General features: G+C 43.1%; 1 protein-coding gene across 3 annotated transcripts in view; it reads right to left on the reverse strand.

Annotated features, from left to right (window-relative positions):
* Positions 1-25,160, reverse strand: part of Nek10 (NIMA related kinase 10) — a 196,950-nt gene that overhangs the window by 98,392 nt on the left and 73,398 nt on the right. For all 3 annotated transcript variants that reach the window (XM_059274196.1, XM_059274195.1, XM_059274197.1), the window contains exon 23: positions 18,369-18,444. In XM_059274196.1, coding sequence (XP_059130179.1) covers positions 18,369-18,444 — 76 coding nt within the window. The remainder of the gene's footprint in view (positions 1-18,368; positions 18,445-25,160) is intronic.

Raw genomic sequence — 25,160 nt, forward strand, 5'->3', positions numbered from 1 at the left:
AACACAAATTAAATTCAATCCCTAAGTCTTGAAGTTTCTCACTGTATATCAATTACCACTTGCTTGTCTCTAAGGATGGTTTCAATGGGGGCAGGACAGCTGGCATTATAGGGTGACATCATAGATTTTCAATTTGTATTCAAGCCAAATATCACCAGCTTTCTAAAAAGAAATCAAGTACATAACTAGATAAAGTAATTATGGTGATTTTGTAAAGGAAAACGCAGTCTCTCAATTATAATATGATTATACAAAGGCCTTTCTGAATATAAAATGTGTGTTATTGATCCTTAGCAAAAATGATAAAAGCAGTTGAGAGGAGTAGAGCTCTTCATAGGGGGACATCCCACCTCCTACAGATTGCTCAGTGTCATCATAGCCACTTGTAAATGACCTGGAACGACCTCTAGACCAGTGAAATCAGCACTGGGGATGGGGACGACCCTACAAGTGTAACTTGGAGTAACACTGGGGTAACTTCACTCTTTCTAACTATGTGGGTCTTCCTTGGTGAATTTGCCTATCAATACAGATGACTATGTCTGCAAAATCAGAGGGAAGTTTTAGATTTTTTTTTTGAGAGAGAGAAAAGAGAGATCACACTTTGGCATATCCAAAGTCTTTGAGATCTTGGGGGCTAACCCTGCAAATATAACCCTGTTATGTTTATCAATATGTGTCTCCAAACAACACAGATGCCATGGATAGCCTGCTGACACCTTTGTCTTGATTCTCCTGAATATGTAGGACAGAATTCCAGCCATTTGCAGTCTGTATAGACAAAGTTAACCCCTTTGACCCCCTGTGTCTGCTGCTTGAGAGGCCTGGCATGCTCATGCACTCAGGACTGGCCCTTCAGTGACTGATAGGAACATGCACTTCAGTTTCTCCCTTGGGGAGGGATAATTCTTGGTAAAAGAAGCTTCCGAGTTCTTCAACAAGCGTGGGAGCAGAAAAGACCCTACCAAGAATGCTTCTGTCTGCTGCTTTCTCCACTTCTGGCTGCGTCCCCCTCTACCACATGCTACAGATTCACCTCCAGAATCAACCACTCTGATGAATATTTGCCCTGGGGAATGTTTGCAGGAAAACCGAAATAAGAGAAAAACGATAAAAGAAGAGAATGCAAGGTAAGGAAATGGAGGAAATGTGTGTCAGGTTCCAGTAACTACAGAAGAGCAAGCTGCAACTTAAGCCAGGGGACATAAAACCTAGACCTGGGGTAATGTTACAGATCTCTCTTCTCTTCACTCCCATCCCCTTCCTGCTGAGTGCTCACCTCCCATGGCACCAAATGCTCCCTCCTGCTCCAACCAGGTTAGGCAAAGCCTAGTCTGAGTCACAAACAAAGGCAAGAATGCTAGGGCTGGCCCACCCATACATACAGCAAAGGAGGCAAGATTTCCAAAGCAATGAGACTTATCGAGCATTTAAGCCATGTGAATAGACTGGGTCAAGGGCAGGGCAAGTATTTCCCTAAAGATGAGGCTGTTGTTTTCAGCGTAGATGATAATTCTTGACTTCCTGCTAAGCTATAAGTAGTATCCATCCTATCTATCCATCTATCAATCCCATCCATCCAACCTATCCATCCATCCTATTCATCCCATCCATCTATCTATTCATCCATCCTATCCATGTATCCATCCATGTATCCATCCATCCATCCATCCATCATCCATCTCTTAACAATTCCACTATGTAAAATTATAGTGATCTCTCTCTCTCTCTCTCTCTCTCTCTCTCTCTCTCTCTCTCTCTCTCTCTCTCTCCCCCTCCCTCTCACCTTCCCTCCCTCCATCTCTCCCTTCCTCTCTCACTCCCTTCCTCCCTCCCTCACTCTCTCCCTCACACACACAAGGATACATACATCATTTCAGAGAGTAAAATTAGAGCTCAGGAAAATTCAGCTTGCTGATCATCACAAAGAAAGGAGCAAAGGATTCAGCCAGCATCTATAACATGTCCTCTTGGTGCTGAGGAAGAGAATGCTTTCTGCTGAGGTCCAACTGCTTAGCACATGATACAGCTCCAGGGCACTGCTCATCATATTTACAGACTTCAACTCTGCTACTAAAATCAGAACTGAATGCAGAGGAGACAGCCTAAGCACACTGAGAGGCCAGTGCTTTATTCAGGAGCAGAGAGGTGTTAGACCCTAAGTTAACCTGCAAGCCCCACCTTCCCAAGGACCAGTAAAACTTCCCAAGGACCAAGGAAACTTCCTGGGATTCTGGGAGTTGTAGTTCTTGAAAATAACAACAAAGCCTCATGGGAAAGTATAGTGGCCTATGGGTTTTGTCCATAAAGCCCAGATAGCACGTGCCTTGGGGCCACTTACCTGGAAAGTTTCCAGGTGATGGTCCTGATCAAATTCTATCTTAGTCAGTATTTAACATTTTAATAAAAGCTTGCTTTAACTTGGCCAAATGGTGGAACTGGTTTTTCTGGCCAATTTCATGATTAACAATATGGAGGCCGAGCAAGATAATTTCATTCTAAACTCTGAAGTTAGGCTTTTCACTCCAGCTCTGGGAAACTCCACCCTCACCCCCCTGCAGTGAATAGCCATGCTTAGAAAAGGAAGCAGCAAGCATTTTTTATGGAGGCCTCCCTTTCATTTTGGTAAGACATAGAAAACTTTTTAAAAACTTTATGACACTTGTTGGGGATTTAGCTCAGTGGTAGAGCGCTTGCCTAGCAAGCACAAGGCCCTGGGTTCAGTCCTCAGCTCCATTTAAAAAGAAGAAGAAGAAGAAGAAGAAGAAGAAGAAGAAGAAGAAGAAGAAGAAGAAGAAGAAGAAGAAGAAAACAAAAAAATCTTTATGACACTTTTCTGCCTGGTTTTGGGATTCTGGTTTTGAGGTACCCTACTGGGGATGAAGGGAGTCTAACAAGACCTACAAAAATCTTTCTTCCAGGATACAAAAAGACATGCCAGGACCCTCTGGTTATTTCTGGTTTTATTTCTGGCTAATTGGAGTTTAGCCAGAGTTGTTTTTTGGCCTGCATTGGATCTCTGACTTCATGCCCTGGTGACCCTGGAGACGGAGTCAAACTCGCGGTGGCCCAGCACCTTGGCATGTCAGCAAGATTCCAAACCTTAGGCTGCACAACAAAAGTCAAGGACTCTCCAGAACATTGGGCGGGTAGCAGAGGAGGGTTATGACAACTTAGAGTTTGGAAAGGCCCAGTGTGGGGACATCAGGTGGTCCTGGAGTTGCACTAGGGGAAAACTAAACAGCCTCATATCATCAAGTTATCTTGGTCAGACTGGTAAGCGCTGTGTGACTCCAAATGTCACTGTGTCCCTGTTGTTTGTTGTCTCTGTCTTCGTGGACTCCTAGCAGCTGGGATAAACAGGTTTGTTTCTGGTGAATTGGGGAGCTCAGCTGGAGACAGCAGACTTTTCTGTCCTAAGCTTGGAATCCTGAAGACCCCTGTGAGACCAAGAGCCAAGTACAAAGTGTACTTTGGAGAGGCTTGGCACTTTGGGGTTCTCTGTTGAACCTAGGAACTATTATGGTAAATCCACAGGACTGGGGAATGGGCCCAGCATGGATTTGGGGACCAGGGAAATGCGGAAGGGCTCAGCCTGATGGGTACCTAGCATCTGGGTTGTAGGAAGGACTGATGGACTCTGGAACACAGAACTTCAGTTGTCCAGTGTTGCCCCGTGTTTCCTGTCATTGGTTCTCTTTTTCTATTGTCACTTTGGCTTTTTGTCTTGTCATGTCTGTTCTGTCTTTACGTGTTTTGACTTGGAGCTGTATTGTGTCACCTCAACAGTGGCTCCTTAAGCAGCCACTGCTCCAACGCTTGAGCAATGTTGAGCATGGTCTGCAAAAAAATTCACATCCAAAAGCATCAGTGTGACAGAGCTTTGGGGCATGGGATTCACAGAATACAATACTTGGGGCCAATTGGCGGTGTTCTCTAGGGAAGCCAGCAGCACCAGCCCCACTACAACACTGCTGTGCCCATGAAAATTGAATTCAGAAGCTCACAAGGTACTCCTCCCCTGAAATTCTAACACTAGAGGATGTAGGAGAAGTTTTGTCAGTTTTGTATGTATGCTGGATCTGTGCCTGTAGGTTCTGTTGCAAACATGGAGCAGCACAAAATTGCATCAGGCTCAATTAAATATGTAGATGTATATGACCACTGCATGTTTGCTTCTGACTGGTCTCAGATGTATGAATGTACTGTGTTCTATATGTCTTGATTATAGACTAATGACTTATAAATTATCGGGTATGGTTAAAAGTCTGTGACATCTGTAGCAAAAGTTAACTTAAAGTTCATAACTCACGGTTAGAGCCATCCTAGGAAACAACATGTGGCTTGCCGTCATCTTAGCTAAGGGCTGCCACTCTGACTAGGGCTGGAGAAGACGGATATCATGGCTTCACCACTGTCTGACTGAGGGCAACCATATGGTATGAGCCAGGCAAGGAAACAACAGGTCTCCAGGGATATTTTAAAATGATTTTTATGTAATTCCTGTCGTGTCTTAAAAACCATGTTTATGTAAGAAAGGATTTCAAAACACTGCTTGTTTAATGAGGTATTAAAGCTAAAACCTCCATGATTGCATATACAAAAACGTACCTTGCACTGGCAGCCAATCTCTAACGTAAGAGTCACCCAGATGATAATAGTTTAAAGACATAAAGGAGTTATGGGAAACAGCTGAGGCTTGCAAACATATGGCAGGACTAGAGTTCCCAAAGAAAGCCCAGTTGTAATGGTGGACCCTAGGAGTTTTGGAAATGCCAGTGCCATGTGATAGTCACCAGAAACATCAGCCACAATGAAATGGAGCAGGCTGTAATCCAGAAGGCTGGCTATGTATATGCTGCTGAGGGTGGGGCCAAAGAAGTCATCCAAGCTCTCCGGAAAACCCAAAGGACTGTGAATGAATCCCAGATATTGAGCTTTGAATTGTTTGCACTGTTCAGACTTGGTTTCCCCTCATGCAGATTATGACTGTACTCTATGTCTTCACTCTTGAAATAAAAATGGTACTTTATTTTGGTATTATCAGAACATACAATTAAGAGATTTTAAACTTCTTTGAAAGGAAATTTTAGAGTTTTACAGAAAATTTAAAAACTGGATATTTAAAAAAAACAGCTTTTAAAAATGTTTAAATTTATAAGGCTTGGGAACATTTTAAAATGTATAAGATATTTTATTATAATATCTTTGTTAATATATGATCCTGATAAATAGATAAATATAAAGCTAAAAATTAGGGCCACAGGTAACACCAGAAACTGAGGTGTTCCTATCTTCTGATGCAGTAATATGATGACCCAAGCAGTCAGACAGAGAACTTGGAACCACTGGCCTACACATGTCTCTCCTTACTTCACGTCTATTCAGACCAACAGAGACTGATTTAAAGATTTATATCTAACCTCCTTGGTTTTGCTAGCACTGTTATGCTATAACTATTTTGGTAAACTGAGTCACACAGGGAACTGTTCTGTTCTATAATGATGCACTATGTAAGGATAAGGAAAGTTTCTAGTCTCTTTATGGACCATGTTTAAAGTCTTATCTTGATACTAAAGGAGCTTCAATTCAAAAACTGTTTTTATTTTTATTATAAACTGTTACAGATGATTAAGCCTTGAGACATTCAGGACTATACTTAATAGCCCTCAAACTGTCAGAGATTTGCTGAAGATGGCATTTAAGATATTTAAACTTACATAACAGAGACTCCCAGATCCTAGCAGTGACCCTCACAGTCTCCAGGAAGACAATGGACACAGTGACTGACAACCCCACCTAGGCTGTGGTAACTCTAACTACTGGGCTAGATGCCCTAGTGCCTCACCTGAAGCCAAGGCTCTGACCAAACTGTGAACAAACAGGACAAGGGAGAGGTGATTGCCCCACTTTGCCTAGACAAAGTAAGATCAGTCCTTTCCATGTTCCTCTTCCCCAGGAAAGCCTCTCACTTTCTGGGGCTGGCAGCCAAGGCCACTGTCCTGATACCACTGCCCTGGATGCCATGGAGACCACAGGAGCCTGGGATAACTGTCTAGCTAAAGGACTATGCATTAGTCTCTGTCGTTGCAATCATTCCTTCTCAAATCTCTGGTCACACTATTGGCTAGGCTAACTGTAGCTTTGTCAGCTAGTCAATAGCAGACAATCAGCTTTTTCTCCCAGGACTGCAGCTACCTTGTTAGGTCATTAGTCAGTTTGTTAGTTAGTTAAACTACTAGCTTTCATGTTTTAAAAAAGACAAACAGGTCTGCCTTGTTCACAGGCTTCATATTAAAGGATAAACAGGTTCAGATAGGACTTTCTACTAAAAAAAAAAAAAGTGTGCTTTGCAATGACTGTTCCCAGCAATAACTTGTGTCTCTGAGTAATGAGTGAATAAGTAAAGTCCATACAAGGTCTAAGTTCTGGTGGTCTAACAAAATGTCCTATATAAGAGTCTGAGGATGTGAAAACTTGAGTAAGTTCTCAGGGTCTCAAAAAACAATATATAAATACAACCTATAAAGATATATTATTACACTGAGATTTCAAGGGTTCAAATTTTAACATTGACAAACAGAGTTCTAATAAACTGGTAGAGCACTCACTACTTACTATTTGGTCACAAGCTAAAGATTTTAAATTTCCTTTGGTTGTCTTATAAGTGTAGACTTAAAGGTGCTTTTCACTGGGATAAAACATCTATCAGGCTCTCTAGACATAAGGGAAAAATGTTCATGTTCTTTAACCCAAAGTCATAGCTTTGCTATGACTGGAAAGTGTTAATCTGTTCCAGCTATTTTACAGACACCTATTAAATGCTTTTTTACAATGTGGATTTCAATACAATGCTAATATATCGAAAACTTTTATCTCCTTTGATAAACTAAAATTCATATATACTTTAAGAAAATCAAAAACTGGCTATAAGACTTGGATCCCCCTGTCACAGGTGAAACAAGTAAGTTCCAAATGTAAGGTTTTTCTTTAAGTACCTGAATTTTAACTTCTGTCCCTAGTGTCTATTCACCACAGCAGATTTCCTGTTGACTGACAGACCCTATCCAGGGAGCACCTGTGGACTGCAAGCTGCTGAGCTGTGGACTCTCTGAAAGCTGATGTGGACCAGTCCAGCTGATGTGATTACTCCCTGTTCCTTCATCTGGATCAGCCAATCAGATTGCCCAGCCTTTGACTAGCCTGTCAGCCTTCCTGGGCCCTGACAAACGACATCCCAGATCAGATGGAAGCAGCTACAGAAGAGAATATATTGTCCCTGCCCCCATTACAAGCTGAAAATGCTAAGTCAAAAGGAAACTCCTTAACATAGGGGACAAAATGGCTACCTATAATGCCAATTGTTATACCAGGGGAAAGTGGGCTCAGATTTAGCAACAGGTAGATTCATTAACTAAAATGGTTCTATAATATGATAGGACACTTGACTTGCGTTATGCAAAATGAAGAGATATTATCCATCATGGGATCTTTGGCCCTTATACTTTATGCTAATTACTGTTGGCTCTTACATCATTGATATAATAACTAAATGATAATTCCTATCTGGGTACCATTAAGCTGATGGTTATTAGATCCAAATGTAAACTAGTACCCATCATAGAGTCAAGGACTTGACCAAGGATACAACTTTAGGGGAATGTTAGACCCAAAGTTAACATGTAAGCCCCACATTCCCAAGTACCAGGTAACTTCCTGAGATTCTGGGAGTTGTAGTTCTTGAAAATAACAACAAAGCTTCATGGGAAAGTATTGTGGCCTATGGGTTTTGTCCATATAAGCCCAGATAATACATGCCTTGAGGCTACTGGAAAGTTTCCAGGTGATGGTCCTTGTAGGGAAAAGGGGCTGGCTAGAGAAACCCACCCTGACCCTGGAGCCCAGAATTAGGGAAGGATGGCTCAGATAAGGCAAGTGAGAGAAACACAGTTTAGCTCAGATCAGAGCCATCTCTGCCCCTGTCCAACTGACTTGTGAAATCAACCAATCACAGAACAGGACAGTAGAATCCTGGCCCTAGGGCCCAGGACCAGGGAAAGACACAGCCTGTGTTTGGGACCTGAGCCAGAGAAATGAACACTTCATCTCCAAACCCAGAACCCAGGAAATATGCCCTGACTCTGAAACTTGTACCAAAATAACACTCTTGGCCCCTAGAATCACAGTCAGTGAAAGAAATATGCCCTGGCCTTAGAGGTAGTGTCAAAAAGCCAAGAAAGCCACAGTTTGGCCCTGAAATCAGGGCCATCTCTGCCCCTTGCTCACAAAACTGGCCAATCCCTGGACAGAAAATAAACTAACCAATCACAGTTGACTCCGCCCCCTAGACATCCCACCCTGCCTGGTCAGTTGTGAGCTATTCTCTCCACTCTGGTAGAGGCAGCTACTCTCCTGGACTCCTCCTTCCCAAATAAACCTCTTTCTCAAAAGAGTATTGGATAAAGACCTTCATTGATTCATTGACTGGTGAACAGAAGAACTTTGCTAGGACGTCCCATAGTGGACTGAGCAAGGGGGAGCTGAACAGAAGAACCTTGCTGGGACATCCCATAGTGGAATGAGCAAGAAAGAGCTGGTAACACTGAGGCAGAGATTGTGGCTCTCCAGGAGAGGAGCAAGATTGCTGTGTCCTGCAGGGAGAGCATCCCCCATCACACCAGGTATATCCTGACTTTCCTGAAGAGTCAGGATACCCTGACTTTCCCGAAGAGTCAGGATATGCTTCCTTGCTGAAGCAGTTGCAGGCCTGACTCTCCTGAGAAGTCAGAAAACCTTCCTTTCCAAGGTTGGGCTGTTTCTTTGCAGTCTCAGCCATCAGAGTTGTGCTAAACAGCTCCAGGTATCCAGGACACCTTCAGGGCAGAGCTCTTGTCCTAAGCAGCTCTGAGGTGTCCGGGATACCTCGCCTCTGGGGCTGAACTGTCTCCAGTTCAGCCATTACAGCTGTGCTAAACAGCTTCAGGTGTCCGGGACACCTTCAGGGCAGAGCTCTTGTTCTGAGTAGCTAGAGGTGTCTGGAATACCTCGCTCTCTAGGGCTGAACTGTCTCCTTGCAGTTTCAGCCATCAATTTACTAACATTTTGGTGCTGAAACCTGGGACACCAAACCCAGAGTTTTTGCAGTTTATTTACAGTCCTGACCAAATTCCATCTTGGTCAGTATTTAACATTTTAATAAAAGTTTGCTTTAATTTGGCCAAAATGGTGGAACTCGTTTTTCTGGCAAATTTCAGAATTAATGAAGGCCACCTGGGAACACCACACTCAGTCACCCCATACTCATTCTCCACCCCCAGGCCCTACACTGCCCCCACCCCACCCTACCCTCATGCCCACCTCCCCAGGCCCATCACTAAAGTGAGATCAACCAAGTCTATAATTTAAGTCCCTGAAGTGTGGATGTTGGAGAAGTGCTCTTAGGTAAAATGCTATTGTTTCCCAGGTGTCCTAGTTAGGGTTTAATATTGCTGTGAGGAGACACCATGATCATGGCAACTCTTATAAAAGAAACATTTCATTGTGGTGGCTTGCTTATAATTCAGAGGTTCTGTCCATCATGGCAGGTAGCATAGCAGCATGCAGGCAGGCATGGTGCTTGAGAAATTGCCGAGTGTCCTATATCCACAGACAACAGGAAGTTGACTGACAGCCACACTGGGTGAAGCTTGAGAAAAAGACCTCAAAGCCCGCCCACTCAGTGACACACTTCCAACAGAAGGTGTGGCCTAGATTAAAGGCGTGCCCTCCAGGCTCAAGGTCTGGATTAAAGGCATGTGTCATGCAGCCTCCTCCAACAAGACCACACCTCCTCCACCTCCTAAAGTGCCACTCCCTATGAGTTTATGGAGGCCAAATACATCCAAACTACCACACCAGGGTATAATGCACAGCCTGGAATGCCAACATTAAGACTTATTAGTTTGGAAAATTAATTAGATTTATAATTATTAGTATAGAATGCTGACATTAACTATGTAGGCTACTAAATACGTTGGCATAAAGAGATCTACCATTGAGTAGGTCATTTTCTATAGTTCATCCTTCTGAATATTCAAGACAAGGTGAAAAGTTCCCAGCATTCTGGAGGCAGAGGCATAAAACTGCCAAAAGTTCTTTTAGTGTACATAAGAAGTTCCTGACTGCAGGGCTACATAGTAAGATCCTGTCTCAAGAGACCAAAATTCAGGAATGGAAAGATGGCTCTACAGTTAAGAGCACTGGCTGCTCTTCTAAAAGACCTGGGTTCAATGCCCAGCATCACATCACGGTGATCTGTAATTCCAGTTCCTGGATACCAATGCCCACTTCTGGCCTCCATGGCTACTGTGTGCACATGGTACACAGACATACATGCACGCAACTACATACACACAATAAGAATAATTTTTTTTAAATTTAAAATTATGAAATATGATGCTTTTAAAAGAAACTAAAGTAAAAGAATCAATATCTAAAAACTAGACCAGCTGAACATAGCCACGCAAGGTGACTCAACTGTTCTTTCAGTCTCTTCCTGGAGTGGCAGTTTGCTCGGTGTATTTCCCTGCAGTTTAAGCTCCTGGCTGCCCCACTCTCTTTTTAACCCTTTCTTTTCTTCTCTGATCTCCTGTTGCCATTTTCCTCAGGCCACTCAGACCGAAGTGCATACATCCTAGTCTCAATCTGAAGAAAAGATACCACTTTGTATAATCCTCCTTAGGGCACTGGAAAGCGCCCCGCCCCTCCTCGGCCACCTTTCTGAGTTCCAGCATAAGCAGGTGCTTGGTCTAGCCATGGCTTTCTGCACTGCCTGGGGCTTTCTCCCTGAGCTTGACTGGGGTTCCTTACAAATCTCATAGGACTCTCTAACTGTGGATCCCGCCACACTCAACTGGCACGCGGCTCTGCGGGTCTGTGTTGGGTGGTAACAAGTTAAACTGAGTCTCATTGCAGGGAAAGACTGAGCCACCTGCTCCTGACAAGTTGGTCCTGCAGTGGCAGGGACGTGAGGCATGCACGTGCCTTTTCTGTTCTGCCTCCAGCTTCATCTTTAGACCTTCTGAAAAACAGCAGTTCCATCAAGTGACCACCCAGAGGAAAGGTGCAAGTTCTCCACATTCCAACATAAATCTCAACCTACCCAGGTCAAGCCCTTTCGTCCCTAACTATTCTTTCCATGCTCAGAAGTGAACAAGAAAAGGATTTAATTTTCGTAATTCAAGTGTTATTCCCTATAGGAACCATTGTGGGAGGCACAAAAAAATAAAACTCCCAATGTTCAGAGGGAATAAAGGCATGAGACATTCTATACCCTGGTTCCACCAGCTGTCCAGTCCACCAGTATGCCAGGCCGTACCCTAAAGTTTCTTATTGTGTCTCCCTTCCACAAACAATGAAGTCCTTCTAAGTGTTTCTTATTTAACAGGAGAGCAATGTGAAGTAGTACATCCTGTGTGTAGAGGGGTTTTCTGAAATTTCTAGTGTGGACTAAGGGGGCAGACAGCATGGGTGTGGGACTGGCCCAGAGCATGCTGTCCTGCTACCCTGAGGCCACAGCCTTCTCAACATCTGATCCAACCTTCTGTACATCCATGACCTATTCCCTCCACCTGGAATGCCACAGCGTTGTGTAGTAATTTCCTCCAAACTCAAACATTTCTTCTTGGTAGACAGAAGGAGGCTAATGAGACTAGGGAAGTAACAAATGTGAGTGGGCAGGGATGAACTGTGTAAGCTCCTCAGTCCTGTACTATGACACCTCCCCGTCCCCATCCCCACACCTCCTCCCACCTGCCCAATACAGTTACAGGAGCTAGGAAGAGAGACCTTGACCAGTGTGGGGTGTCCTTTCTAAGTAGAAGAATGCCCTGGAAGAGCCTCTAACCGGCTAGCTGCCTTGTCTCCAGCTGACTCTGGACCGAACTCCTGGAATCCAGCAAGTCCTGCAAGGATCTCCAGAGCTCAGCTCCTGTGAGTACTGGAGTGGGATTTTCAGTGATGCAGCTGCCTTTGAGTAATCCCCACTACTGTAATTACACACACACACACACACACACACACACACCCTTGCGAGAATTTCCTTCTGTCTTCTTTTGCTCCCGTATAAGTTAGCTATTCCCTATATTAAAATTTCTCCATGTAACCACGGTGTCACTGCGCCCTCCTCATTGGATCCCTCCAGAACCAGGCTAACCTGCATTGCTGTGGCAGGAGGGGTATCCAGTGATATTCCAGGGCAACTCTGAAGGAGTCTTGTATTTCCACTTGGCCCTCCTGGAATTCTGTCATACACTATCATATAACATAAACAATGGCCCCTTGGAAGAGATGCCCCAGGCCAAGTTTTCACACCAGCTGCCAGGGACCTGCAGAACTGCCTAGCAAGTCACACCAATTTGTTATCTAAAGCGAAAAATGTTGGGAGGGGATACTATTTAGCAACCAATAACTAAAGTCTGTATCTCCCACAATCAAATAAATTCTACTAACGTCTAAATTGTTCATTAAATTAACCTGAGACAATTCCTGGAAGTACTTCTTCGTCTCCCACCCTCAGAAAAGCAAGTAAAGCAGCACTTTCCAAATTTCATATTGCACATGGTGACTGGGTGTGGCTCCTCACTGGGCAGACTCACTACGTAAGGCCAGGAAACCAAAACTTAAGACAAGAAACTTTGTCCTTAGTAAAGACAAAGCCAGGGCCTCCCTAGCAGGATTGGCTGCAATTGGAGGATAGCTCCCCACGGCTCTCCTCCTGTGCCTGGGGCACATCACAGAGACCAGACTCCCAGCACCGCTAATGTGCTTGGCATGTTGCACCCGCATGCAGACTTGTGGCCTTGGCTAAAGCCGGTGTTCAGCGTTTCCAGGGAGACACAAAATGAAAGCAGGCACATCTTCCTGGATACTACAAGATGATTTTTCTCTCATGTGCACACTTCCTTCTGTGTCAGAGGGTTCAAGGATATTAGTGTCCACACAAATGTTATAAAGTGATGTTGTATTGTTCTTTTCCTTTTCTATAAATGCCAAACCTTTCATTTTGAAATCAGAAAGTGTCACTGAACACTATCATGACTGCTGTCTGTGTTTAAAACCTACTCCAAACTTTACAAAGTACCAAAAGTTGAGGAATTCATGAAAATTAGAAAAAATTTAAAACAAAAAAGTTTTAGTTGAGTATATGCAAAACTTACAGCTAATAAAAGCATTTATGAAGGCCACTTGGAATGGCTATATCCCAAGAAACAAACCAAAATTGTCCTTGCAAAGCATCAGTTGTGTTATCCAACTTTGATTCCTGACACACTCCCCTTCCTGGAGGCTTAGGCAGCAGGCAGGCACTGAGGCACAAGGGGCCATGGCTGTCTGCATGAGATTCAGGCTCCTTCACTTACAAGATAGTGAGTTAAAGAATGTGTGGCCTCCCTAAGTTTACCGGGGAGTGTCACCCTGTTCTTATCAGAGGACTGAGGATTAAAAGGCTGCACATGACAGTGCCCGCCACTTAGCAAGCTCTGCATAGGTGTGTGCTCAGTATCAGCAAGCAAAGCTATGTGGTGAGCAAGACACAGTGCAGGGATACTTCTAACACCTGCTCTCCAGCAGTTTCTATTTAGCAGCTTCTATTTGAATTCAGGGGACCACGTGACCTATTCCACTGAGTCTTTAAGATGTACTTAGAATTTAGTTTGTACAATTAAATTCTGAGTTGCCTCAAAATCCTCTGCTATCTAACCTAAGAAGATAATAAAGCCTTTCTCTCTCTCTCTCTCTCCCTCTCTCTCTCTCTCTCTCTCTGTCTCTTTTCCCCCACCCGTGTGTGTGTGTGTGTGTGTGTGTGTGTGTGTGTGTGTGTGTGTGTGAATGCTTATCAATTTTCAAGAGATGGGGAGAGGTCAAGGGCCAGAGAGAGGTGACATTATTATTCAGGTAATTTTATCTCCCTGCCCACCAGCTCAGAGCACCCCTGGAGACATTCCTACTCTGCAGACAGTCCTACTCTGTGGGTTTCTGTCTCTGCACACTGAGAACAGCTTCCCTTCATCTTGAAATTCTCTGCTTCTTGGCCTGGTTGTCATAAAAAACCCCAAAGCAGCCACGAAGGGACCAAAACATATTTGGGGGAGGGGGAGGAAGAAAGGAGTCACAAACAAACACAGACTAGAAAAAGCCCACCGTAATGACCAGGAAGCAAATGGGACTCTTAGGCCATCTCCCCTATCTGTTCTCATACGTACCAACCACCCTTCCAAGGTGTGGGCTAAGACAAGTCATAACAGCAATTCAGCTTCAGCAAGCTCTTAAAGGATGGCTGCCAGGCACCAGACATGAATGTCACATTGGACTTTGCAACAGTCCAAAGAGACGGGCAGTACTGTTATTATGCCCATACTATAGACAAGCAAACTGAGGCCAGCATTCTACAGTCCAATTTAAAGCCAGGCATTCTAATTCCAGTCTGCCTGTCCTAGGGTGAGCCGCCAGCCTGCATCAGTACTCTACCTTTATTTTGCAGGTACTCTCTTGTAATTTTCCTTGGAACTATGTGTCAACTGTACAAGAATATTGGTCTCATTAAATTCCAAATCCTTCCAAGTCTTTTTAGTCTACTCAATCCGATTATTTTGCTGTCCCTGCAACTATGGAAACTATAAAAATAGGATAAATAGAAAAATAAACTAACACAGACCTTGCTATCAGGGCGCCAATAGCCTCAAACTATGACAGCCTCAGACTAACAATGCTCACGTCAGGCTTCGTGGAGCCCAAGGAGGGAAGTCCCATGGAGCCTTAATTAGCTCACGAACCTTTCACCCACTGCCACATGGAATGGCTTGATCGAACTTCTGTTAGTGCACTTCACTTCAAAATATTTACGAAGATTCTGCCAGTCCCACAGTAGGTAGGTAGCAGTGTGCAACAGCTCATGACCATGCAGCTAAAATGGGGCTGCTTCTCATCTAAGGTAAGGTCACACCCCATAGGCCCTTGTAAGTTGAAAAGGTTTAAGCCAAAAATGTATATCACACCTCACTTATGCACAGCAAAGCTTATACCAGTGGTTCTCAACCTGTGGGTTGTGACCCCTTTGGTAACCCTCTACTTCCAAAGAAATACTTACATTATGTTCATAACAGTAGCAAAATTACAGTTATGAAGTAGTAACAAAAATAAATTTATGACTGGGAGTCACTACAACATAAAGAACTGTATTAAAGGGTCACAGCATCAAGAAGGTTACAAACCACAGGCTTAGACACATGGTACTGTGCAAAGAACTGGCCTCAACTATGTGGCTCTCTGGAAGTTGGGGGCCAGCCTTAAGACCTGACCCAGTACCGCAAAGGGGTCTTAGAGCACACCACTAGTCCAGGAAAAGGAAAGTTCAAATGCAGTTCCCACCAGATGTTGCCACTTTTGTCTTGTTGCTGAGTTAGAAGAGTTCACACTGAGGCCCCCCTGTATAACATACTGTCTGAGAGAGGTAAGCTGCAGGGACTACAGGAACACAGATGATCAGGGAAAACCTGTGTGCTGAAGTGGCATTGAGCGGAGACCAGAACGAAGAGAAGAAGCCAGCCCCAAAGGACGCACACTTTGCAGATCTGAAGAATCAGAGAGTGGGGAGGAGATTGCCTTACAGTAAAACAACAACAACAACCAAAAAAAAAAAAAAAAACAACCAGTTTTCTTCAAAGCACATGACTCTAGGCATTGATCATAATTATGAGGTCCACCTCTCCTGAGGATTTACAGTCAGGCACTGTTTGCGAGGAGAGAGGGGCTCATGAAGCTTCCCCTCTCCCTGAGGACTGACAGGTAGTTCCCAGTTGCTGTGGGAGGGGCAGCCATTATGGCCACTGGTAGGCTGTCCATGCTCCTGTAAGTAACTCTCAACTCATGGGATCACGAAACTAGGACACAGAAGCAGAAAAAAGACGAACTGGGAAGAAAAAGAGGGTCCACAGATGGGAGAAGGAAAAGAGAGAGCATTAAAGGGAGAATATGATAAAAATACATATAATGTCAGAATGAAATCCATTATTATGTATAATTAATATATGCCAATAAAAACACATGAAAGATTCCCCAAGAAAACTGTGAAGTGATAAACACTTTCAGTAAACACCAGGACACAAAACAAACATACAAAAATCAGTACCTTTTCTATTTACCAGTAATGAACTTGCCAAGAAGCAAATGGGGTGGGGGGGACCCATTCACAATAGCTCCAGAATAATAATAAAATATATAGGAACAAACCTGACCATGGAGGTGAAAGACCTGTACATTGAGCACTGTAAAACACTGTGGCGGCATGGAGTGGTGACTCAGCAGAAAGAGCAGGAGTGGTGACTCAGCAGAAAGAGCACGGTTGCTCTTGCAGAGGACCTGGGTTTGGTTCCCAGCACCCTCAGCGTGGAGCACAACCCTTTGTAACTGCAGTTCTAGAAGAATCTGGTGCCCTCTTCTGGTGTCTGCAGACACCAGGCACACAAAGTGCACGTACAGACTTGCAAGTAGACAGTTATACACATAAAAAAAAAAAAAAAAAAACACTGTGGAAAGAATAATGCTAGATATGACTGAGATGCTCGCAAGTCCGTCTTTATGGCTGTAGTACTCACAACAGCCAAGATAGGGGATAAGTCTAGATATCTATCAACAGATAAATTGATGGGAAAAAATACAGTACATGTGTCTGTGTGTATGCATCTGTGTGTGAGTGAGAGAGAGAATTTTATTCCACTGTAAAGAATGAAACTGACATTATCAACAAGAAAAGCCAATAGAGCTGGAGAACACTATGAATCATTCTTATAAAGATACCTAGCACATGTTTTCTCTCATGTGAAAAATCTAGATTTGAATGAATGAGTAAATGAATGAATGGCATAAAAGTAGAAGGGGGACTATGAGATGGGAAGAAGGGGTCTAATGAGAGGGGGCACACCAAGGGGGAGATAATGAAGTAAAAAGAAGTATTTTCTCTCATATGCAGAATCTATACTCAACTCTATATACATAAATATTTACACAAATGTCTATATGTCATGAGAAGGGACACAATTTAAGGAATGAAGGAGACTAGCAGGGGATGGATGAGGAGCAAAGTCGGGGCAAGTCTGAACAAGGTAAAATGATACATATAACACATACAACACACTTATACACACACACATATACACATGTGAGTGTCATAATGAAATCCTGGTTTTTAGTTAGAATATTAGCATTCTGAATTTAGTTCATATACTATTGGCCATAAAAATGTAATATCAAACATGACTAACTGAAATTTAACTCTGTATCTCATTGACATGTAATTTTGGTAGTGAGATCTGTTGAGACAGAATATGTACAGAGTTAATGTTTAGTGACCAAGTTACCTGGATTGAGTACTGAGTGGGCCAGCCTTGTGCTTAAGAAGTTAAGCATAAAGATCAACCTCGATGTTTAAGAAGTGCTGCTAAGGTGAGCCCCATCTGCCCATCTTCCCACGAGTCAGTTTCCAAAAGGACACACAATCAGTTCTAGTAAGACAGACAAAAGCCCACCTCAGCAGACATTTCCCAGGATGCTCCATGAGGGGACCTTGCAAAGCAGCATTCTTATTTCCAGACAAGTTCCCAGCAACCCTCAAGATCATTTTTCACTCTCTTCCTAGGATGCAGTGTATACCAATTGGCTAGATGGGAGTAAACTGGAGGCTTCTTGGTTACTTATTAAATGAGAGTTCAGAATATTTCTCTGAGAATACGTTATTTTACTCCAGACAAGCCACATAACAGTCTGATGTCCTGATAACAGCTGGCAAAAACCTTCACAGTGTGCACAATATGTCACAAGTGTCTCTGTTCATCTCAGCAGAGCACTAGCTTAGCTAGCCTCTGGGACAGGGGTCAAAGCACTGGCCATCTATTCATTGGTCATCTACTCAAGATGCACCAGCATTGACTCAGTCCCTGTCACTGTCTCGCTACAGGACAGGTAAGAGGACACAGAAATCCTTCCGCAGGTAGGACAATACCGAGTCGCTGCATGCAAGTCAGGGAATGGGATGCTCCTGGTGTCATGTGGTCCTCAAGCCCTCCTTCATCTGCAGATTTAGTGTCCAGGATTATTTCAATCAGAAGAGTGCGAAAAAGCAGTCCCCCAAAGGAATAGAGATAGGTTATAAACAGGCTAACCCTGTGGTTGTTGCTGTAAACACACATAATGATACACAACTCTTTTCCTAGGAACACAAAACTTACTAAATCAGCTTCCTTTCCAAACTCTCTTCCCTTTGCAAGCAAGAACAGTAACAAAATTTGGAAACAATTAAGTGTGCCACTCAAGATCCATAAAACAATTATCCTTACCAAGAATAGAGGATGGTTCCCACCATCGACGTGAGCTTACTGCTTTCCTGTTTTTGCTTTGCCAGGCCGAAGTCAGCTACAATTCACAAAACAGAGCAATGTGTTACTGTCTTTCCCCGGGATTAGCAGTCCCTAGCGTCTGACAGCCTGCAAAGTAATCAGTTGCTTTCTCTATGCTTTCACAGAATGGCCCCCATCTTCCGTCCACTCCCAACCTTTGTTCAGACATACTCTATACTACTGTGCTTTATATTCTGACATAATGGGATTCATCTTTTTAAAACAATTTAAAGTAAATTGTGCTAACTAAAGCAGATGAAGCCTTGTTGATGTTGCAATTTTTACTTTTAAGTTTTTAAATAAATAGAAAGATTGTGGCATTTATGTATATACCTGCATCAAAGCTGCAGATATCTGAGGGGGGAAAGTGGGTGTGGTGGCTTACTTAGCCTGTGACCCCAGCTCAAGAAATGAGGCAGAAGAGCGTATGTTAACCAGTGAGACCCTTTCTCAAAACAACAACCAAAAAGGAGAAGACAAAAGAAGAAAAAGATCAAAACAACTAAAAATGGGCAGCTGAAATTGTAAAATAATAATGTTAAGTGTGCCATGATATACTCTTTAATTATTGGCAGGTATGCAAATTATATGACAATTATTTTAAAATATGGCTGAGTCTTGGTGAATAGATTCTTGAAGTCCCAGTACTTAGAGACTAAGGCACTAAAATCAAGAACAAGGCCAGCCTGGGCTACACAGTGAGATCCTGTCTCAAGGAAGGGAGGGAGGTGGAGGTGAGGGAAGAGAGGGTGATGGAGCGGAGGAAAGGAAAGGGGAGGTGAAGGGATGGACAGAGAGAAAACAGTCAAAGTACAGTAAGCCTGAGCAGCCAGCATGAAGTTCTGAGAACCTGAAATTAAATAGCAACTTTTGGCACTAACTCACCATATCTGTAAAAAATAAGGATTAAAATGGCATAGCATAGTGGGAACTAGTACAACAGTAAAATTAAATAATTCACTATTCAGAGTTTATATATCATGTAAAACTATGTGCAGTATAGTATGTAATAACTGGTGTGGGCAGCCAAAGAAGCCTTAAGTAACTGTGTAAAGAACACGAAATCCTGAATGAATGTATACTGTTGAATGGACAATAACCAATGTTCCAACCCTTGGGAAACTGTCAAAGCCTCCCTCTGGCCTGAGTGCAAATGTTAGCAGTGTGTACAAGTGTTTACTAGTGATTGACCAGTGTGCACAAAGACCAACAGCTGCAGCTTCTTCCCCCTGGTTTACAGCCCGAGGCTGCTGCCCATAGAGACCTCTTCACAATGAACAGTCCAGTGTCAGGTAGTTGGTGCTACTCCATCAGAGTGCACATAGACCATCTGACCCAAGCTTTTCTTCATCTGTGTGTCTGTTTTTTCTTTAGTGTCTGTCCATTCTTCATTTTCTTGCCTCCCCCATCAGGGGCCTAGGACCAAGCCATGCTGGACATGGAGACTAGTGATGTTTGGTTGTTGTTTCTTCACTTAAAATAACACATTTCTGAGTCACAGTCTTATGTATCTCAGAGATGATGCTCTCATCTTGTGTAAATGCCCTATGTGGCTTAGGATGACCTTGAACTTCTGATCCTTCTCCATGTCTCAAGTGCTGGAATTATAGACAAGAGCCACCTGCCCATTTCTGCTGAACTTTGAGTTCAGGGTTTTGGCATGGAAGCCTCTATCAGCTGAGCCATGTAACAGTCCTAAATAACATACTTTTGATGAATGTAGACTTGCACATGTTCATAGGGTATGGTATGATAGTTCAATAAATGTATTAATATCTATATATCATATCCATTAAAATCAAGATAACTTGTATTTTTCTTACTTTTGATTTAAATTAACTTTTAATTAATACATAAAAACAAAAGTTATAAATCTCAATGGACTAATGTTATACTTTGATCTGTGTACACATTATATAATGGTTGAATCAGGCTAAACATATTTATTTGTGGTGGAAACATTTCAAATCTTTTCTTCTAGCTTCTGAGTTCATAGTATGTAAACAGCAGCCTGGTTTACTTTACCCATCCTTCTCTCCCTTATCTCCTCAGTCTCTGGCCATCACTCTTCTTAGCTTATATGAGATCAACATTTTTATATGCCAGGTAAAAATGACTCTCTTCCATGCCCAGCTTATTTCATTAAATGATCTATTTCCATTTGTGTTGCCATAGAATAGACAGGATTCCAAGTTTGTATATAACATTCAACTGTGTATCCAGGCTATGTTCTTTATGCATCCATCATCTGATGGACACCTGGCTGTCTCCATTTCTTACCCACTTGAAATAGGCTACAATAAACTGAGGGTACAGGTATCTCTTGTGAACACTGACTCCATTTCCTCTGGATGTTCCTAGGAGTGAAATCACTGGCTCAGATCATATGGTAGTTCTATTTTTAATTTTTCAAGGAACTCCCTTAGTGTTTGCCATAATCACTGTGCTAATTAACATTCTCCAGCAGGGCTGCCTCCCTCCACTTCCTGGCCAGTGCCTGCTTCCTTCCCCTCTCCAGCAGGGAGAAGGTAGCCACTTATTTGTTTATTTATTTAAGTTGCTATACAAAATTACCTTTACTCATTTTTATCACGGTCATTTTTTCTGGGGCAAAATGCTACCCTTGTGGTTGTTTGCATTTTCTTGCAGATTAGATGTGGGGCCTTTTAAAAAAAACCTGCTCTTCATTCATGTGTCCTTCTGAGATGCCAACTTTCCATGGGTTGTTTGAGGTTTTACAGAATCCTTTCAGTTTGTTGGAATCCATGTGTCAGGTCTGATTTGTTGTTTCCTGTGCTTTGGGGCCCTACCCAAAACATACCAATGTTCTCAAGCATTTCTTGTGGGGAGTGGTTTCCACACTTACATCTTACATTCATTCTGAATTGGTTTCATAACTGCTGAGAGAGGGGGTTCTAGTCTTATTCTTTTCCAGCACCATTCATTTTCATTTTAAAGGCTGTCCTTTCCGAATTGTGTTTTTATGATATGTATTCTTATCACCTCTGTCAAATCCAGATGCACGTAGATGACGGGCTTCTTTCTAGACCCTTGATCTCATTCCATTGGTCTATTTCTATGCCAATAGCATGCTATTTTGATTACCACAGCTTTGTAGTATATTTTGAAGTCATGTAGTATAATATGCATTTTATAGACATGAGGAAATTGAGGCTCAGAGACAATGAGCAGCTTGCTTAATGTCGTATAAAGAGAAATCAGCAGTCAGGTATTAATCTGAAGTCAAATGATTCTTTACAGAACACAACAGTGCCAACAAAGGAGAACTCCAGCCCCGTTGGCTTCATCGACTATCCAGTCCAATAGTAAGGAAGTAAACCATCTGTTGTGCACAGATGGCCAATCACCAGACCACATGGCTCTGATGCGAAAGGACTGAGAGCAGCACCTCCCACAGCACAGGGAACAAAGACAGATGAGCCCCTCACAGACCCCTCCAGCAACACACAGGCCAAAACACAACAGCTGCAAAGAGTGTCACCAGAGCAGGAGACGGACCAACCAGCTGCTTCAGCCTTTAGAGAGCATCCCGGGTAGGTGGCCAGGCTACAGTAAAGGGGACTAGAGCTGGGGAGAGGGTCAGTCGGATAGAGTGCATGCTGGACCAACACTAGCACATGAGGGTTAGCATCAGATGGTCCCTCCAAGCTTGCTGGCCACCCAGTTCAGCCAGCTAGTCAGCACCAGTTACTCTGAGAGACTCTGTCTAATAAAATTAGAAGAGTGACTGAGGATGACAAGTTGTTCTCTGGCCTACACAAACATTCACATTTGTACACACACACACACACACACACACACAGAGAGAGAGAGAGAGAGAGAGAGAGAGAGAGAGAGAGAGAGAGAGAGAGAGAGAGGAAAACTGCACAATCATCACAGTAAATGCACAAAGAGCCCTTGCCTGTGTCCACTCCTTTCAGCAGAATAGAATACACTGGAACCTCCTCAATCTCATAGTGGGAATGTATAAAAACCTACAGCCAAGACACTAGTTAATTCAGAAAGACCGAATACTTGGTTTCTAATTTCAAAACAAGAATGGTGATGCCACAGCACATGCCCACAGTCCCAGGACTGGAGAAGCTGAAGCAGGAGAATAATGAGTTCAAGACGAGCCTGGCCACACAGTGAGTTTCAGGATTATAGTTTCAGGGACACATAGTAGACCCTGTCTCAAAAAAATAAACATTTAAATTAAAAAAGTCAGGGATGGCCACTCACATTTCTACCCAACATTCAACAATGATTGTATGCACATTTACATGTGAACCGAACCTTCGATTTCTCTTGCAGTAAAATGATTAGATCATGTTATAAGGGCATGTTCAATTTGTCTTTTTTTAAAAAAATGGTAAGTGAATGTTTCCTCTCAGAGGGACTGTTAGAGGGTCTCAGCTGCCGTACTCAATCTAGCACCAGATTTTCCCGCGCTCCTGCAAGGGTCCTCATAGCATGTGCTGAGAGCCCAGGCAGTTTTCACTTGCATTTCCTTGGATGTTTTTCATATTTATTGGATATCTGTGAATCTTGTCTCAGTGACGTTTCTGTTCATTTTTTTTTTCTGCTGTCCATTGGTAGATATATATTGCAAAGATCTCTGCTTGTTCCGAAGCTCATCTTTTTGTCTGTTTTCCATTTGCATTTACAAGGCTTTGTTTTCTTTCAGAAATTTTACAATTTAAGTGGTTTGGGTTTTTTTTTTTATTTTATTTTGAAACTCACACTGTAGCTCAGACTGGCCTCAGACTCAGCAATCTTCCTGTTTCAGCCTCTATAATGCTGGAATTACATATGACTTAAGTCTTTCACATAAATATCTCTCTCTCTCTCTCTGATCCTAAGTTATTTTTTAATTTTTACATAGGTTGCTCAGATGGCTAATTTTTGGTATCAATTTGACTGTACTGAAGAACACCATCAAAAACTGCCTTGTGATGTAGGAGTGGGCCCCTAGAATGTCTGTCCTTTCCAGCTACCCTGACAGAGAACTTTGTAGTGGAAGGTACTAGAAGTGATGCAAGAGGAGGAGGATGGTGAGCAATGGTGCCTGGGGTGGCTCACTTCCCCCAAGGGCAGCCATGAAGTTCTCTGCTGGCACCTACCCAGCTTCCCACGGGTCTCACAACACTCAGAAGACAGTACACCAGCAACAACGCCAGCTCTGAAGCTGGATGCCCAGAGCCTCGCAGGGAGGTCCCCAGGATGTCCATGGCACCCTACTTGGCAGCTACTGTCACAGGCATCCCAGCCAGAAGCTTCTCAGTACATTCCACTGACGCTGGTCACAGAGGTGTGCCAGCATCTCAGAGAAGCTTCCTGCTCTGCTGGACCACCTCAACACCAAATTTTGAAAACATTCCTGGAGCTGAGCATCCCCCTGCACTATAGCAACAGTTTTGAAAACATTCTTGACTTCAACAGGTAGATGTTAATTTTCTTTCTTTTGTTTTTTTTCAGTGGGGAAGCAACTTGTGATTGGAGCTGAGCAGATGGGATGAGAAGCTGGACTACAGGACTCTCACTTCTGCTTTGGTGTGCTCACCATGGATTCTGTCAAAATCTACTGAAGATGTCACAGTGGGAAGAGAACCGGCTCCATATGATGGGCCACATGGGCCCTTACTTCTCCTGTAAGGCACTCACTCCACACCAAAGCCAGGTGGTGTCGGCTGTGTGGTACAAGTTATCCTGAAAGCCTGCCCTCTGGAACTGTTCAAGGTTTCCTACAGTGCAACCAGCTGACCACTTCCTTCAGATCTGTGACTGACCCTGAACCACAGTCACTCAGCCAGGCTTCCCCTGGATTACTCCCCCTCAGAAACTTAAAAAAAAAATGTTTATTATTCTATAGGACTGGATTACCCATCAGTGGACTCCTCAGGCCATGTCACCAACCCCAGGAACGTAGACATCAGCTCCTATACTCCTGGCCTCTGTCCCTCCTCTGAAACCATAATTCTCCACACCAAAAACACTAGAGACAAGGTTGAAATTCTGTAAAACCTCCTGATGCATATGAAGAACAAACACCAAACTCTACCCGGCTAAAGAGCAGCCACGATCTGAATTTTCAGAGATGTGCATACAGCACACGCTATCAAAAACTTGACCTTCCTTTTAAAGGCCTCTGTGCATTCATCTAATTGAGTATCTGTCACTACAGGAAGTTACTTTGCTTATCCTTGTCATTATATAAATATTTTCTGAGGGTCTAGTATTCTCCATGGGAGTAAATGCCTGCCATTGTTGGATGAGGTAAGTACACACCTGTGTGCACAGGTCATACATCCACCCACCGTTCTGTAGTATTGCTGGTCTAGCATATACTGAAGAAAATTAGTAAGACTAAGTCAGCACTCTGCAAAATAAAAAGGATACTACAGCAAAATTTTAGGGAGCTCACTATAATTTGAACACATGTATCCTTGGTTAATTTAAAAACTAAAATGACGCGTGAAGATCACCTTATAAAAATTGATTTCAAAAGTGAAAGCCAAGGAATGTTACAATGCTTTTTATTCACTCCTATTAATTTAGGCAATGCATGAGCTTAGACAGATGTTCACAAAAACACAGATAGTTGAGAACTGCTTGAATAGTAAAAATGAATGCTGTTTGGCCATCGGGAAGATTTTGGCGGCAGCAGGAGATGTTTCTGCTACTCTTTCCTCATTTGTGGGAACATATGGGGAAGAAATGCCTTCTTTCTGA

This window comes from Peromyscus eremicus, chromosome 9 (assembly GCF_949786415.1).
Source record: "Peromyscus eremicus chromosome 9, PerEre_H2_v1, whole genome shotgun sequence".
Classification (NCBI taxonomy): domain Eukaryota; kingdom Metazoa; phylum Chordata; class Mammalia; order Rodentia; family Cricetidae; genus Peromyscus; species Peromyscus eremicus.